The 19,175-nt window shown below is 44.4% G+C and overlaps 1 protein-coding gene across 2 annotated transcripts in view; it reads right to left on the bottom strand.

The window, feature by feature from the left end:
- Positions 1-7,642: 7,642 nt before the first annotated feature.
- The window catches only part of NPDC1 (neural proliferation, differentiation and control 1), a 179,428-nt gene continuing 167,895 nt past the window's right edge, over positions 7,643-19,175 (bottom strand). For both annotated transcript variants that reach the window (XM_068248766.1, XM_068248767.1), the window contains 2 exons: positions 17,216-17,315; positions 7,643-13,093 (listed from right to left, as the gene is read on the bottom strand). In XM_068248766.1, coding sequence (XP_068104867.1) covers positions 13,019-13,093; positions 17,216-17,315 — 175 coding nt within the window. In that variant the 3' untranslated portion in view covers positions 7,643-13,018. The remainder of the gene's footprint in view (positions 13,094-17,215; positions 17,316-19,175) is intronic.

The raw sequence follows: 19,175 nt of genomic DNA, 5'->3' as shown, positions 1-19,175 counted from the left end.
CCATCACCTACATAACAAGATTTTCCTTGTTACATGTCTATATTTATTATTATAGAATCTCGCCAAAGGACCGGCACCACTCGATGTATTTAGAAGCTCTTTATAACTTTATTGGCATCAATGTGATAGCAACGACAGACGCTTTTCGGCCCCCATGGGCCTTTATCAAGTTGCACAAGATCATCCTGTGCAACTTGATAAAGGCCCATGGGGGCCGAAACAGCGTCTGTCGTTGCTATCATATTGATGCCAATAAAGTTATAAAGAGCTTCTAAATACATCGAGTGGTGCCGGTCCTTTGGCGAGATTCTATGTTGTGACCCCTTGGTACTGGGGTGAGGACCTAGGCACACTTTCCTGCATTAAAGCCACTGTGAGTGCTCCTGGGCACTTGGAAGAAAAAAGAAAGAGGGATGCTTAAGCCACGCCCCTGCCACACCCTGATCACGCCCCGTCACACCCCCTAGTCACGCATACCATAAAGATTTCATAAGAAAAATATGTTGTTTTATAATTCAAACCTCACTGGTCCTTTCTATCCTGGTTCATTTTCCTTCATATTAACATTTTAAAATAAGAAATATATCAGTTTAAAGGATGGGAATAAAGTTTACAGTCAAACACATTTTTTTTGTAGAGTAATATCTATATTTACATAGAAAGAGGGACAAAGTCTTGAAAGAGGGACAAATGAGGAGGAAAGAGGGACAGGGCTCCCAAAGAGGGTCTGTGCCTCCGAAAGAGGGACAGTTGGGAGCTATGTTATATTTAGCATTTATAAAGTGCTGCTGACATATTACGCAGCGCTGCACAGAGTATATTGTCTTGTCACTAACTGTCCCTCGGAGGAGCTCACAATCTAATCCCTACCACAGTCATATGTCTATGTATGTATGTATCGTGTAGTGTATGTATTGTAGTGTGTTTGGTTGAATAGTTTTTAAAACTCTTTTCGAGGTACCATACATGAAGTAAAAGATCGAATTATTGTAAATTCCTTCTGTTCAACCACTTGAGGACCACAGTGGTAAACCCCCCTAAAGACCAGGCACATTTTTAATGAAATGGCAGGGCCGCACAACACAGCACAGTGATCTCTCCCCTCCCTCCCCCTAACAGAGCTCTCTGTTGGTGGGGTCTGATCGCCCCCCCCCCCCCCCCCTAGTGTTTGTTTATTCAAAATAAATATTTGTTATTATTTTTGTATTACATTTTGCTATTTTTTTCATTTTTTTTTTAAATCCCTCCCTCCCCCCAGCCAGCCAATCCTGGCGATCGGCTGCCATAGGCTTCTGCCTATGAGAGCTGATCGCTCTCTTGTTCCCCAGGGGGACAGCCGTGTCACACGGCTGTCTCCGGTACAGCGATGCTGCTGATCGCAGCGCTGTATATGTAATTTTGCCATCCAACAGTCTCCCGAGCGGAAATGGCTGCTCGGAGACTGAAGGTGGGGCGGAGCTCCGCCCCCCGAGCAGGAGATGCGCGCACAGCCTGCGCGCGATCGCCTGCAAAATGCAGCCCCAGGACTTGACGCCGATCGGCGTTAGGCGGTCCTGGGGCTGCCACTGTGGCCACGCCCATCGGCGTTCGGCAGTCCCCAGGAGGTTAAAGCTATTGGGAACCCATATTTAAATTAAAAAAAAAAGTCAGATACTCACCTAAGGAGAGGGAAGGCTCACCTCCCCCGTTCACATGCCCCGCAGAGGGGACTTCGGAAGTCTTCAGGAAGCCGAGTCCTCCCGAAGACAGGCAGCTCCACACTGCATATGCACAAGTGCGTCATAGGGGGCGCTCGCGCGGGTGCAGTGTAGAGCAGCCCATCTTCGGGCGCACTCGCGCTCCCGAAGCATTTCCGAAGCCTCCCTTCGGCCGGGAAACAGCGGTATTTGACCGAAACGGTCGAATACCGCTACGGGGGAGCCAGCGCCATGACGATGACCGGGAGAGGAGAGGGAAAGCTCTATGGGACCCAGAGCCTCCCTCTCCTTAGGTGAGTATCTGACTTTTTTAATTAATATGGGTTCCCATTCACTTTAAAGTAGGCAAATTCCACCAAGCATTGCTTATTAGTAGGAGGGCTTTTCAGTCTCTTTTATCCCCCTATACATTTCTAGTGGTTCTGGGTCACCCCGAGCTGCTTGGTTATAGTGTTATCTGATATGAAGAAAAAGTTGGTTTATCTAATAGTATTTTCTTATACAACCTACTGTACACTATACAATTTCACAAGCAATCACCCAGATTTTTCCAACATGTCCAATCAGATTTTTATTGAAAAAAATGGAATAATTGTTTGTTTTTTCTATATTGAAAAAAAGATTATTTTTTATTTTCACTTGAATGTTTTAATTGCACCATGTATGGGCACCGTAACTCTAACCGATACCCCCAAGTGCCAGATTTACGAACCCATCTTCCAGCCCGTAACTACTCTTAAGGGGCCCATACACTGGTCGGTTTCAGTGTTCGATCGATTGCCAATCAATGCATGGTTGATCGGTCGATCGATCGATTTTTGCAGCTGATTTCAATCGATTTGATCTGTCAGGATGTAAAATATAGGTCCAGCAGATCAATGTCCCATAGAGTCGCTTTGGATCTAATGGTGCAGTAATGCCTTAAAGGCAGCCTTATGCTGGGCATACACGGTGCGTTTATGCGGCGGAATCGAGCCGCTGACTCGATGCTGGCGCGTCCCCGCGGGCATTTCCTTATCAGCTGCTCTTTACTTCCATTGTCCGCCCGTGGGGGAATCAAGCGCAGAATCGGACAGGTTGGATATTATCATTATCAATCGAGCCATCAGCAGCTCGATTGATAAGTACTATCTAGCTGTGTATGCCCAGCATGACACAGGTCGATAGCCACCAGATTGATCAACAGATAGATCCCTCTCTGATGTAATCTGATCACAGAGATCCCATACACAGTTCACAAACCGTGTAGCTGCCGCTGCCCGCCGCTCCCAGCTATACATTACCTCTCCACCGGCGCAAATCCCCACTGTTCCTTCTGTCAGCGCTGGGCACCTTCTCTTTACTTCCTGTGACCAGCGGAAGTTCAAACAGTAGAGGGCGCTCTCAGGGCTGGATTTACCATAAGGCACTGTAGGCACGTGCCTACAGGCGCCTCATGATAAAACGGTGGCTCACTCCCTTCCCTGAGCTCCTTCCCTATGCCGAGTCCTGATGAGAGTGTAAATGAGAGGTTACTCACCTGGCTCTCAGCATTCCACTGGTGAGATCTCCCTTTAGTCAGTGGCACCTCTAGCTACCTAGTATTGGGTAGCCAGAAGTATCCTCAATATTAAGGTATACCTGTAGCTACCTACTATGAAGGGCAAGGGAAGTAAAGGAGGTGCCAGGACATCTGTGCCTATAGGCTCCTGTGATATAAATCCAGGCCTGGGCGCTCTACTGTTTGAACTTCCCCTGACAGGACGGGACAGGAAGTAAAGAGAAGATGGCCAGCCGGGGAAGGGACAGCGGGGACTCGCGCCAGCGGAGAGGTAATATATTGCTGCCGCTATGCTGTGTCGGTCGTCTTCCAATCGAACGCCGCTATCGACGCGCTACCGATCCGCCGGCGATCGAGAGAAATTTTCCACCGGGAGAGATCGACAGGATCAATCGATTTTGGACGGTCAGTGTTTGCATTATCGATTTAACAGAAGATTCGATCACAGTGATCGAATCTGCTGTGTATCGGCGTAAATTCGACACAGTGTATGGGCACCTTTAGATCGATTTTCAATAGATTTCATTGTGAAATCTATTGGAAATCTGTTCCTAGTGTGTGGCACACATCAGATAGATTCCTGTCAGATTCGACCTGACAGGCATCTGACAGGAATCTATCTGATGATCGAATCTGCTGCACATCTATCAGTGTATCGCTACCAATAGCAGCATTTAGGATGTGTTTGACCATTGATTGTTTTGTACACTTTCATGGACCAGCTATTCAATTGTAGAAGATGAAATTCAAATGTAAATTAAATTTCTCTATCTGTGATGTGTTTGGTAATCTTTCAACTCTCTTGCAAAAGGGATAAGCACCGGACATTGCCACAAGATATGAGATAATGTACCTCTTTCTCGGAGACATCGCCAGCATTTAGCGTCTATCAGGGAAAATTTGGTTTGGTGCGACAGGACTTATATACCACTGTGTGAGGATTAGAGATGGCCCGAACAGTTTGCTGGCAGAGTTCTCGGCAAATTTCCGCTGTTCGCATTCTCAGCGAACATATAGCGTGTTCGACCCGCCGCCTATACATCATCATGGAGCCAAACTTTGACCCCTTACCTCACAGTCAGCAGACACATAGCAGCCAATCAGCTAGCACTCCCTCCTGGACCCCCCTCCTATTAAAAAGCAGTTGCGGTGGTATATTGGAATATTGCATTCATTCTATGCTGGCTGCTGACTGTCAGGCCTGGTGCACACCGAGCAGTTTTTGTAGCGTTTTCCAAACCGCTTCCATCCGTGAAAATGCTTGGCTAATGTATTTCAATGGGATGGTGCACACCAGCGGTTTGAGGTTTTTAGCAAACCGCAAACGTGGGTCCTGCAGCAGTTTTGCCGTTTGCAGAAGCGTTTCTGCCTCAATGTAAAGTATAGCAAAAGCTGAAACCGCTCTGGAAAACGCTAGATCAGAGCGGTTTTCCAGGCGTTTTTGTTACAGAAGCTGTTCAGTAACAGCTTTACTGTAACAATATTTGTAATCTGCTACACAAAAATGCTCCAAAAAACACTAGGCAAGTTTAGAAAACCCCTCTAAATATGCCTAGAATCCCTCTGAAATCTGCTCCAAAAGCCTCTAGCGTTTTGAGGATCTGCTAGAGGTTTTGGTGTGCACTGGGCCTCAGTAAGAGCAGGGTCAGACTTGCTGCAGATAAGTAGGGAAAGCATTAGCTAGGCCTGTGTTCTTGTTCCTCACTTGCTGTGAAAGCGCCCCAAACAGCCCTTTTGAGGGCTAGCACATCAGTCTCCTGTTTGTTTTTTTTTGTGTGACAATCCACAGCCCACTGACACCCAGAGCTGTGTGCACACTACTGCTGTTGCTACATTAAAGCGGAACTGTAAATAGGTTAAAAACAAACTGTTTAACTTACTTGGGGCTTCTGCAAGCCCCCAGCAGCCATCCTGTCCCACGGCAATCCTCCATGAGCCTCCGTTCTCCTGCCGCCAGCTACTTTTGGTTTTGCCACTGAGCCTGTGCGGCTTTGGCCATGCGTATCCTTTCTTCGCATTCCAGTCTGCAATAGCGCAATTGTAGATGGGAATGCAAAGAAAGGAGACGCTTGGCAGGGCTCCACTCTAACTTGCAGACAGTACCACTCCTGTGCATTATTATTTCACTGTATTCTGCTAGTACTATTGAATTTCTCTGTGTGTGACACTCCACAGCCCACTGACACCCAGAGCTGTGCATAATGTGATTTCTGCCCTTTAGGGATTAAAACCCGACTGTGTCAACTCCATAATTTTTGGTGGGACTTTTGCCATGGATCCCCCTTGGCATGCCACAGTCCAGGTGTTCGACCCCTTGAAACAACTTTTCCATCACTTTTGTGGTCAGAAAGTCTTAGTCATAGTTAAGCTTCAATGGGCAGGAGAATTTTAACACCTACAAAGAAGCGATTGTGTGGCTCCGATACGCGTGGGCTAATTTGTATGTCCAGCGTGTTGATTTCTGAATAAAGATTGGATTTTTAATGTTGCCAGTGGAGAGGATCTCTCCTCTTTTCTACAAGTATTACGTACCATTGCCCAAATACCAAAGAAAGGCAGTGTTGGGGTGCTTTGTTCAATCAATAACATATTTTGGAGAGGGTCTTTCTCATCGAGTCAGGTAAAAAGTGTGCAGCGCGGTTCTTATGGCGGCACTCAATGACTGAATATGGGCGCAGGCAAAAGACAGAGCCCAAATTACTATAAAAACAGCACAACTTGTCCACCAGCAATAGCTGGAAGCCGAATTGCATCTTACCCCCACTATAAGGGGCAATGGAGGGGGAATAGTAATTACTGCTGTCTGGAAATTTACCACAGCAGGCTGAGCCATTTTTTGGCTTTACCCTGCACCCTTTTTACATGTATGCCTTTCTCATGGGTTCCCAACCCCTACGTTGCCCTTGGCTGTGCATGGGCAGATGGGCATCCTGTGCTACCAATAACTGTACTTTTCATGAAAGTGAATCACCTGGTATGAGTGGCCTAGAGCAGAGTTCCCCAACCCTGTCCTCAAGACCCACCAACAGTACGTTTTGCAGAAAACCACAAACATGCACAGATGAGGTAATTAGTGTCTCAGCCAAGCTGATTAACTGCCTCTGTGCATTTCCACCAAACATGCACTGTTGCCTTGAGGACAAGGTTGGGGGAACACTGGCCTAGAGTTCCTCACCAGTTTCTAGGAAGCTGTAATGGCTGCTTCCATGTCGTTGGCCAACATGACATTTTTCAGGGTCCGCATACATCGGCTTATCAGGTCTTCCAGCACCAAAAGAAAGCTTGGCCATACATTATTCGATTTTGCGGACCCATTGACCTTTCGATGCGGTAAGTTTATCGGATTGGAGGAGAACCGTTACCTCAACATGGCCACCTGCTTGATCATCTGGATGGAAATTGATCAAAGGATGCTAGAAAATCTTGGTCGCAAGGGTTTTCAAGTGCATGGCGGTAATAGTGTTCGATTATTCGCACCTGTGTAAAAAGTTAGTTTTCACAGCTGCACACGGGCACAGTGGGACACACATACACTTGGGGGGACACTGGCCGGGGATCGGTGCCTGTGTGCGACGTTGAAGGCTCCCTTTTCACACCAGTGTGAATGCTGGACCTCCTCCAGGGTCTCTGCGAGCACCTGTACCACCGGCGCATGTAGCAACGTCACTACATGACTGGTGTCACATGGTACAGACACTCGCGGGGACTTAGAACACCGGAGGACACCAGGAGTTGCGGCAGCATGAGGTGAGCCTTTAACACTGGGTGCACACACATACATACACTTGGGGGCCAGCAGTGGTGGCGAGAGGACAATTTCCAATAGATTTCATGTTGAAATCTGTTGGAAATCAGTGTGCATTGAGTGAGCAGCCAATAGGTCCCTCTCTGATCAGATTCAGTCAGTGAGGGATCTATCTTATAGTCGATCTGGTGGCAAATAAAGTTACAGTATGTATGGCCACCTTAATCTGTTAAATTCCAGTGACAAATGACACCTAAAAGTCCTGAGGGCTCTTTTCCACTATGGAATGCGATCGCGATTGCGATTCCGATCGCGATCCCAATCGCGTTTCAATTTCCACCATGCGATTGCAATTGCGATTGAGCTACTATACTCATTATAGTCCAGCTCAATCGCATACAAAACGCGGCAGGACGACGATTGCGCTTTGACCGAAATCGCATCGCAATCGGATCGCACTAATGGAAATTGCTGCTGCAGTTTCCATTAGTTTAATGTACCTTGCGATTTACGATCAGAAGCAAATCGCAAATCGCAGGCTAGTGGAAAAAGGCCCTGAGACATGAAAAAAACTACGGTACATTTGGGTTCCTCACTTGATAGTTGAACAACCTTGAGGTCCATCATTTTGTCTTTGTAGGAAATACAGGACTCAGAAGATGAGAGGGAAGTAATTATTTTATTAAAATAAATTGAAGACAGAGAGGACGACACATTTCACAGACAGAACTCAATAAAGGACACCTCCACACACAGTCCACTAACTGAACTTTGGTACACAGATGGGTGCTCGAAATTAAGCAAACCCAACCATTCTTTAGAAGCAACAGTGGAGTTTGGACAGCCATGGACGAGAAGCATGCTTAGGAGCACAGCCCTTGTGATATTTCACCGATTAATGACCTCTCTTGTTCCTAGCTGACCAATAATAGACAACACAAGCTATTTCCCCATCTCAGAATTGGTGCTTATACTGAAATGTCTGCACAAACCTGAAAACGTCTATGTATTGTATGGCCGTAATAATTACCCAAAGGGTTGTTTTGACCACTTTCAAACAGAACTAGAGTTGGAACCTATTATTTTTTTCTACTTGCTTTGGAAGATTGACGGCTTGGATCTAAGTTGCTTTGGGGAAAACCCACTTTCCCTTTGACTGCAGATGGGACAAATCCTAAAATTCCTCAAATCAGAATCCCCACAAAATCTCAAATCTGTTGAATCTTGAACATAAGAATTGTGTGATCTGTGTAATAGTACTATAACTATTTTTACATGGATCACACAATTGTTACGTACAGGACTCGTTAGATTTGAAGGTTTCGAGAAAATTGAGAATCTTTTTGGATTCAAATTCAAGGAAATGTGGGATTTGTTCCATCTCCACGATTGACCATTATTTACGGCAGCTGTCTAAAAATAAGCAAATCAATGTCAAGACTCAATCATTAAATCCATTTTGGAATCCAATAAGATAAAAAAGTCCATCTACAGACGTGACTTTATTCCCAAACCATATTTCCTTTCCAGGATAGAATACGGAAGGGAATAAAGAACTGCTCTTGAGTGGAGCCTATGAATGATGACTTCATTGATGAGCAGACAGACTGGACATCTGCATATTGGACAAACAATGGGTGGGATAAGGACAAATGTGGAGGCTTCAGTTTCTTAGAACCATCATCATGAATTGGTGATGGTGCAGTGATCTCTTCCACTTTCACTATAGTGAATCCAACAGGCAAGTCAATAATGATAATAATAATAATAGTCAACGAACAACTAGTCTTCTCAAAAAGGTGATGCAAACGATGATATGCAAATATCCGTATTTAATAATATACAGTAAAGCCTCAAGCATGCTACAGAATTTTTGGCCAAGATGATAGTTTTGGGCCATCGTGGTCAAAAATCCAACTTGCACAGTGGTCACAAAGTGGGTTGCTAAATGATGAACAACGCTTTGTTGCCTTTTGTTCCTCACTCCGCAGGAAGCTGCTGGCTCATTCATCACCCCCTCTTCATAGAATGGTATGTGCTGCTAGGCTATAGCTGAGCAGCGTGTTTGTACAGAAAAGTCACCCGGACGATCAACCAACAATAATTAAAGGACAACTGGCCCGAGGCATAGCTACCTAAGGTAAGCACAGAGGTATGTTCATCTTGGATCCACATACCTCTGTGCGTTATCCTTTCCTCTCCTTGATCTCCCCCAGTTCCCGTAATCACACTAAGGGGAACGAATGGGAGCGTGATGGGAGGTGAAATCACTGCAGCGGAGAGGATGGGGGAGGGGAGGAACGAACAATGCACAGAGGTATGTGGCTCCAGCATGTACATACCTATGTGCTTATCTTAGGTAACCTTGCCTTGGGTCAGGTATACTTTAAGGGCAACATAAACTGGGCAGGTGTACAAGGCTTAATGGAAATGAGCTAAGTTAATGGAAATTCTGGCCTTTAAATTTCCAATAACTTAGAAAATAATCGTACAGGCCCATACACTATTCAGTTAGTGGTAGATCTCATATGACTGATGCAGTCTTTAAGTGTCCCAGAAGCTAAAATATATAAACTACTGAACCTTTTTTTATCTATCCCTTGTACTCTTCCAGGCAAGAGTTTTATGGCTGTAATACCTTATCAGTGAGTATCATTCTATAATCCTGGAGAGAAACTGTCACTTGCATACCTGAAAGTTTAACTCTTTCAGGCAGAAAAAATGAAAAGGAACACAGCCTAGTTATTTGTATGCTTGGCACTGTACATACACATGGCCCATCTCATTGTGGGCTAGAATTACTAAACAGCGGTAATCAGAATAACGTGCGTAAGGTTTACCACACGATGAGTAGAGCATAGCGCATGGCATGTAATGTACTGCATTCAGCTCTACCCATCATGTGGCAAGTCTTTAAAGTGGGATAAAACTCTGATATGCCATTTAATAAAAATGTGTTTTCCTACTTTTTATTACCCATACAGTTATCATATTTGCTTTTGAGCACAACTAATATTGTCTGTCTACAAATTACAAATTCCCAAAGTACAGTTTATCTGCTCTAAAAGCTGCCATTGCATTTTATTTCATAGCTGCTGTATTTATATATTAAAATCTATCAAGTGATCACTTCTCAGCTTTTTCTTCTCCTCAGCTCAGTTTGAGCAGTTTGATAATGTTTATTAAATGTATCTGACAAAGGAATGTAAATAAAAGAGGTCATCACCTCTTAGGATGTGACCAGAAGCTTTCCACTGAAGCAAGGAGCTTTCCTCTGAAGAACAAAGTGCTGTGCTTAACTATTTGAATGCTGTTCTGCGACAATGCTCTTTTGTGGTAGTAGATTCTATGCTGTAAATAATATTTTAGGGCAAAGAGGAAATTCTGAGTTTCACATCACTTTAAGCATGTTATTCTGATTACTGCAGTTTAGAGAATATATTTGTCACGTGTCACCACGTTGTCACGGGTACACTTTAAATTGAGATCCATTATTGTGGACACCAGACAGCCATCAATAGCCAATCGCGAACCTGATCAATACAGACTGTCTGCAAGGAGAATTTGTGGAGAAGACCCAGAGTTTTTGCTCTGATTGGCAGGACAGCCCACACAGGTAGCAAATGTGACACGTAGTCACATGACATGGCAGGGGAGCCTACCCTAGCTGGCTGATCTTCTCTATAAAAAAAAGTAGCGAAGTTGTGCCTTTCAAACTTTGGGGAAAATGCAAACACATTTCTCAAGAACAGTCCTTTTTATTTGTGTAGTCTACATACATCTCACACCACGTGGAATCAGTCATGTGACCAAATCTTTATTGTGAACGGTGTGAGTACAAAACTTCCAATCCTCCCGACTCCAAAACCTTAGTGAACAGTTACACTAAATGTAAAAATAAAAAAAAAATAAAGTTTGAATTCAGCCAAAACTTATCATTGGTTGTCTGGTAGGTGCCAATGGATTTAAGGTCCTGCCAACTCCACAGATCATTTTTGAAGGCTCCAGCAGCAAGATTTCCCAGTTAGAAATTCCCACCACCTCTTCCATTGTGGCAACCGCTATGCAGTGCCTCAGGAGGCAGAGCTGGTTCCTCCAATGGGGAGTGGGGACCACTGGAGAGGTGTAAACAGCCTGTGAGTGTTTAAACCCTGCCGCTACCCACCCAATTCTGCTTAATCGGTAATAATTAGACGTGTCTTTCAAGACGATAAATAAAACATCTAATAGCAATATCAAGAGAAAAGCTCAACAGCGATTACAAGGAGAGGACAGACAGACAATGAGCAAGTATAGATCGCTGATTAATTCTGATACAAGTGCAAATAAAGAGAGGAGGGCTGCATTACCGTCACCTACCAGGAGGGGGCGATATCTACAGAAAGTGCATTGTGGTAAAAATCCAATCATGTGGCCATGGATGAACCAATGAGATTGGACTGAAGTTGTTGCCAGCTTATTAGCAAGTTAAGAACTGTACCACTCTGCCACAAGTTTCCAGTTAATCTTTTCATAGCAAAGGCATCCATTTTGGTTGACTGATACGAGCTTCCTACCAATTCGGTGGGAGACATTGATGTCAATGTGAAACAACGGTAATAGGTATTCTTGTAAAACATAGCCCACCCTCATAAAAAAACTCTTCTTTTGGTCAAGGAGGACAAGTCTGTAGACTGAGCTACAGAGTCCCAGTTACTAGGGTGCCACAAGAAAACACATACTGTTTAGGCTTATGGGCTGAATGGATACAGGTCGACCCTTCTCTGCCATCTTGGTTGGCCAATGTAAACTTACTGGTACCAATGAGAGCCAATTTACACCTTGTCCATCATGGCTGACTAATAACCTAGAACTTTCTGCAGCCAATCCCTTAAAGACATTTTCTTGACAAACTAGGACAGATCTTATATCAGATGCCAGGAGGCATAAAATTACCCATATTTTCCATTCACAACTATTTCAAAGGTTGACTCTACTTGCAGTCATTCCATTGGGCCCTACATTTTTAAGCATGGTAGAGTTTTTTTTTCCTACTTTAAGGTGTGGCTTTGGTGAGTTTATCAAGTTTGGTCTTCTAAGTATGTAACACTTTTGAATTTCAGGAAATGTTCATGTACCCATTACGGTTTTCTTGGAAGAAACAGATGTACCAGACTTTATGCTGAACAAAGCATTATGGGAAATAAACCATGGTGTATGTGGTTTCTAGGAGGAAGAACCATTTCAGAACCTTCTGAGCCTACCACTTCTATTGACATTCCCCCCAAACCTCAGGAATCTCAAGGATCTCGGCATATACACGCATTTTAAGGGTGGCCATGCCTTGCAAATAACAAATCTTGCTTGAAGTACAATAGCACGTCCTTAATACATTCTACACCATTCGTTGAATGGTGCATGTGATGTCCGAGCCCACCACGCAAGAACAAAATGGCTCCTATTTATCCACATGGCCTACTGAAGTTGAATCAACAAAATGTTTTGCATAAGTACAGATGGAACTGAGCTGAAAAAGAATATAATTAACGAATACAGCCTTAGCATACACAATATTTACGCATATAAAAGTGCAAAGGTATCGTAAGGTAGGTTGAATTGCACCTCCCCATAAGAATGGACAGATGATTTCAGGAGGGGTTTAAACTCAGTTCTGGTTTTGTATTCATCTAGACGTTAGTCTCAGGTTTGCGGTGGAGACCGGCTTCATTGGAGACTCGATGACACGCCGATGATGGAAAAGCCAGTACTTTTGAATGATTAGAGGAAAATCAAAATCACAGTCTCAGCAGATCGGTGAAGTCCCTCATCCCTCGGAGACAAAGAAAGGAAAGAAGTATCGATATCCCGATCACAGGTAATGTTGTCACTGGTATAACAGTCTTAATTTACCACCATCGGCAGGGCGGACTGGCTGGAAAGAAGTCTGTTTTTTGCCGAAGAAGTCGGTAATTGTGTTTTGGAATTCTCTGCGGGTCCATTTTGGTGGACATCCTTTTCGGACGTGGGTTTTGGTTTTGAGTTTGAGTCTGGAGGTGGCTAATGAGGATGGTGAGACGAGTGGTGAAGGGACGAGTCATCGAAAAGTGGGTTTTTCACTTCCATCTCTCCCGTCTGAAAACAAAAATGAAATAAGACACTAACATTTATGCATTGGATTTATATCATATACAAGATGCAGGCTTCATGTACCGTAGGTTGCATTGCTAACTATAACATTGCAGCTGATACATTAAGATTGTAGGAGAACCATCAGATATGGACACTGCATGCTCAATAAAAATTCACCACTGTCCCCAATATATCTTTTTATCAATAAACTTATAAGACTGAGTGGACTTTTTTTTAACAAATGTTAAGGTTCGTTTTTATAAATGTATTTTAAAAAAAAGCTGAATACTATTTCAAATTGACGTGTGTGTGGAATTTCAAATCCACCCCCCCCAGCATTATTATTAAATACTATTCCCACTGTATAACCTAACTATACCCCCACCTTTCCAACCTGATATTCTTAAATATCATTACCTCTCCATTACTTATGGAGAGGTAATGGTCCATTATCCATTGCCTAGCTGGGCAGCACATATCTGGTATGAATTAATTATCATATACATTAGTTAAAAGACAGTGATCTCCGGGCACTCCGGTTTCCTCCCACATCCTAAAAACATACAGATACGTTCATTGGCTATCCCCTAAATTAGCCCTAAGGCGCGTACACACGCAGGACTTTTTCAAACTACGGGTCGTCAGAACTGTCCGCGGGGTGGTCGTTCTGACGACAGTTGCATGCGAGTACCAGCGTTAATCAGACTGATGAGACTGTCAAAACCAGTCTTAACAGTCCGGCGAAAGCTTGTACTCATGTGCAATTGTCATCAGAGCGATCACCCCACGGACAGTTTTGACGACCCGTAGTTTGAAAAAGTCCGGCGTGTGTACGCGCCTCTAGACTATGATACATGCACTACACGATACATACATAGACATAGGACTATGGTAGGGACTAGACTGTGAGCCCTTCTGAGGGACAGTTAGTGACAAGACAATATACTATACTCTGCACTGCGCTGCAGAAGATGTCAGCGCTATATAAATACTAAAATAAATACATAAAAATTGATCTTGTCAGCATCTCACTGACATCAATAAACAGAGGAGGAGGATGGCCATTTCATCCCAAAGACAAAACAGCTGCAGGTCTTCCCATGCAGCAGTCTGGTTTGATCCTGTCCCAGCCATATATCAGGGCCCTCCTGCTGAGCCTTTGTCACTGCAGCAATTACTCTGTGACAAGCCTAATCAAAGGCTGCATTGTTCATGTCAGGTACAAATGTCACCAGGCAAGTTGGCAAACAAGTGACAGAGGGAGCAAAACCCCTTTTATTTGATCCCAGTGCATCCTATCAGGATTCAGCCAGTGTCCTCCAATGCAAATACAGGCAGGCATAGAGGAATGCATGTGGTGAAGCATCCATGGCAACCAGATAGTAAAGAGTCAATATGTACCTGATATACCTTGTTTGCCACCTTGCCCCGCTGATATTACAGGAGACCACAGCAGAGATGAGAAGCTAATGCAGCCTCATTACTGTACCGCTCTGCTGGCCCAGAATCGGGCAGCCATCAACCCAAATGTGGCTAAGACAGACAATTTTGCAGGCCGATAGACCAATAAAATTATCAAATGAAAGTTGGTGCTGAAACATGTCAGCCCGGTCGATGTTTCAATCAATTTCAGGCCGAAGTCGGTCAAAAATCTCAGAAGCAGGTGCTTGATCAGGTGCGCGGCGGCCCCGGTGATCGATACTACAAAGACCAAGGGACGGGGAGGGGAGGGTAGCAGCTGGACCTGACCGCATTTATATATAAATACTAGTTTATTGGCCAGGACACCTGTAGAATTTTTTTTTCTAATTAGCGCATTCCAAAAGTCTCAGGCACAGGGAAGCTTGCTTTTTTCAATTTACTTAACTGTATCTAAAAAAGGAATTGTAGTGGAAAAAAACATAATGAATAGAATTGCTTATTTTTTACAATATCAATGTATAGATTATTTGGTTGGGAGCACGGTGTTCTGTAGACACAGATAGGCACCCAGTATAACAAGTTAGAACTCTCTACTGAAGGAAAATATGCAGACTAGTGTTGTCCGGATCATAAACGATTCGGATCTTTGATCCGAATCTCTTTTGTGAGTCAAATCATCTGGATCATCAAGGTGAACGATTCGGATCACAAAGGGGGTGGAGCCAGGAGTGGCACGCCCCCTCTCAGCGAGCAGGGGGGGTCCTGGAAGCAGAACAGAGATGGATCGCTCTGTTGAAGGGGAGGCAGCCTTGCAGGGAGACAGGTAGATGAGAGAGAGGGGACATGGGTGCCACTGCCAGATATGTGTAGAGCACACATACTGGCTGAAATGTGCTGCTCATTATAGGCTGTCTGTTCCGTAGTTGTGCAGTGAACACATTGGAAGCTTTTGGCTCAGCACAGCACAGCTCAGTAACTTTGTAGACAGCGTGCTGGGCTAGGACAGGGCAGGCACTGTGATTGCTGTGCAATATGATCCTCCTGCACTCTGCTCTATACAGCTGCACTTAACTTCTCCCTACATTTATGATGAGTGTTGGAGGTGAGAAGGGGAATGCTTTCCTTCACTGTGAGACGTTTGCATTCAAAGTATACAGATGCACACATAGGTGAAATATATTGCAACATGTGGGTAATGTGGGCAAAACAACATTTGTGCTCTCTGCTCACCCCTTTTCGTCCACCTCCTCCTTTCTCTGTCCACTCCCTGCCCTTCTCTGTCCACAGCAGGGAAAGTCCTGTCCTGCTAGTCATTTCACCCCCGAATGCTTCCCTAGTAAAATGATTCGAGATTCGGATCAAAGATCCGGATCTTTTCAATGATCCGATTCGAATCATCCGAATCATTGAAAAGATCCGGACTTCCCATCTCTAATGCAGACATATATCATACACAACCATCAGGAAGTGTTGCTTGCTTAGAACAGAGAGAATATAGAGTGAATACAGGAAAATGACAATTCAGATCACCATCAAGTTGTACACACAGTGACATCTTGTGGTTGTTTTACTATACTGCAGTTTAAGGTAATAATACTGTTGATACTCCAACATTAAATTTAGTCAGTGTTTACCCATAGTAAAACCTTTCCTCGCCCTGATATACATTCTGAGATGTATCACTGGTGGTGACATCTTTAGTAGAGGGAAGTTTTGCTTGCTGGGCAGTTAAAAAAAATTGCTATTTCCCACAATGCAACAAGGTTCACAAACAGCAAACGGTTAGGGCCATGGTCATGACAACACACTGTGGGAGGAGTTTCACTACAATATCAGCCACATAGTCCCCTGATGATCTATTTGAGAAAAGGTAAAGATTTTTCGTGGGAAAAGGGGTATCAACTACTGATTGGAATGAAGTTCAATCCTTGGTAAAAGTTCCCCTTTAAGGTGGCCCTGTGTGGACGGTTGCTAAAAGTTTTATACCTACCTGGGGCTTCCTCCAGCCCCGTCCGCGCAAATCGCTGCCTCTCCGCAGTCTAAAGCCTCCTAGATCGTCCGGTATTGGGCGTACATCGCATGTCCTGCTGCTCTCCTGTCACCAGGACCATTCTGTGCCCAGTACTACTACTACTACTACTACTGCAGAGCCGTGGGAGCGAGCCGCGGAGAATGGAGCTGATAGCGGACGATCTAGGAGGCTTTAGACCGCGGCGGGGGAGCAATCTGCACGGACACAGCTGGAGGAAGCCCCCTGGTACGTATAAAACATTTAGCAACGCTCGCCTCTGGTACACTTTAAGATGGCCATACAATACTTGATATTGTAGCCTGATTGACCTTCCAATTCAATAATTTTATGAATTCAGAAGAGAATCGGTGTTGCAACATAGCTGACTGATCTTGCAACTGATTTTGAGCCGAAAGGATCAAACGGGAATGCTGGCAAAATCTTGGTTGCAAAGGGGGAGGTATTGTAGACACACACAGGTATACACTTAGAGGGCGGCCCGGGAGGCGGAAACCCTAGGCCGATTTCTTGGTGAAATCTACTGGACATCGCTGTGCAGTGTGTGGGCAGGCAACAGATTTCTCTCTGATCAGATTCCATCAGAGAGGGATCGATGTAATGGTCGATCTGGCTACCCTTAGATTCCTTTTAAGTGGGCCAGCAGCAATCTCATATCTGCATTACAAACTCACCGGGGCCAGGCCTGGACACTCGTACACAGTGAAGTCCCCATCTTCATTCTCCTCGTCTGATGTCACGGCTGAGTCTGAATGCTTCGGGTCATCTTTATTTCTAAAACGAGCAATAAAAGACACATTTTACTAAAGTTATTGCATACAAAAAAAAAAACTTTATTGTGTCAAAAAACAAAACGCAAAAACTTGGTGTACAGTAAACTGTCTGGAAGAAGAATATATAAAAGCTATATATAATATATAAAAGTTCAGGAACACTTCAAACTACCGATATTATTTTCATATGTGTTTGGTATGCTGCCAGACGTATAGATTAACTATACTACAAATCTTAGGAGCCATGATACCACTTTGATAGACAAGATACAGAACATATATTTTGAGCTTTACTCCTGGCGCTCTATAGGCAATAGCAGTGTTAGGGAGTCTAGCCCAAGGACTCCTTACAGCATAGGTGCTGGCTTACTGAACAGGAAGAGATGAGATTCAAACCCATGACTCCCGTTCCAGAAGCAGAGCCCTTAACCATTACACTTTCCAGCCACTAGCCCCCAAAGTCCACTCTGCTAGTAACGAATGTGGCCACTAGGAAACCCCACCCCAGTAACAGTGGGGCCACTATGTCCAGAACAAAACATTTTATGGGGGAACATGGGCTGTATCAGAGGGAAGGTTCGACCAAGAGAAAGATCTCTATCTGATCAAATCTGATTGGAGAGAGATCTGTCGGCTGGCCATACACCACATGCCCATACACCGATCAATTTTAGCATGAAATCTCTAGGGAATCGGCCTTGTGACCAAGCATCCGCTGCCTCGTGCACTGCCCCTATTCATGTAAAATGTTCCCGCCCGGTGCAGTATACTTCACCTGTCCGTCGCTGGCTCCAGGCTCCATCCGTATACATGCCCCCTACGTGCTGCCGGAGTATACATGGGTAAGGGTGTGACGCCGGCAACCAAGTGGAACGCATGTATGTAGACAGAGCCCGGAGCCAGCAACGGACAGGTAAAGTATACTGCTCTGGGCGGGAACATTTTACATTGGGGGACACCGCCAGTGATTCTCTTGCTCATCCCAATATCGCTCGCTGTTACCGCCATGCACCTGATTGAGCAAGCTGTCCCTACTTCTTAAAGCATGTCCGATCAATACATGCGACCAATTTTAGCATGAAACTGAAGGAGGTACAGAGGCGCCCAACAGAGTATAAAAGAGCTAAAAACAATAAAGGATTGAGGTGGCTTACCTCATAGACGACAACTCAGTTTAAAGAGAAGCTCCGACCAAGAATTGAACTTTATCCCAATCAGTAGCTGCTACCCCCTTTTACATGAGAAATCTATTCCTTTTCACAAACAGACCATCAGGGGGCGCTGTATGGCTGATATTGTGATGAAACCCCTCCCACAAGACACTGAGGACTGTGGTACTCCTGGCAGTTTCCTGTCTGGGAACCCTGCTGCATTGTGGGAAATAGCTGTATACAGCTGCCAAAAAAGCAAGCAGCAGCTACATCACCTGCCCACAGTAAAAATGTCACCATGTAATAAATGTCAGAATGTAAATCAGGGATTTACAAGATTTGACAATGGGCAAACACTGACTAAATAATTTATACATAATTATTGTAAAAACGAAGCACATTATTTTCACTGGAGTTCCTCTTAAAGTGGTAATATTTAATGACAATAAGCGCAGGCAACACGTTTCGTGGAATCTAGCCAACTTCCTCGGGCCAAATAAAGTGCCGCTGCAGTCAAAAAGCAGTATTCGGAGTGCCTTTTTGAATGCAGCTTTTTGACTGCAGCGGCACTTTATTTGGCCTGAGGAAGTGGGTTAGGTCCCACGAAACGCGTTGCCTGTGCTTATTATCATTAAATATTTCCACTTAAAGTGAGTTGTCATCCATGAGGTAAGCCACCTCAATCCTTTATTGTTTTTAGCGCTTTTATA

The sequence above is a fragment of the Hyperolius riggenbachi genome, chromosome 8, assembly GCF_040937935.1.
Source record: "Hyperolius riggenbachi isolate aHypRig1 chromosome 8, aHypRig1.pri, whole genome shotgun sequence".
NCBI classification, from domain to species: domain Eukaryota; kingdom Metazoa; phylum Chordata; class Amphibia; order Anura; family Hyperoliidae; genus Hyperolius; species Hyperolius riggenbachi.
The sequence above is the reverse complement of the archived record's forward strand: the minus strand, read 5'-3'. Positions and strand labels throughout refer to the sequence as shown.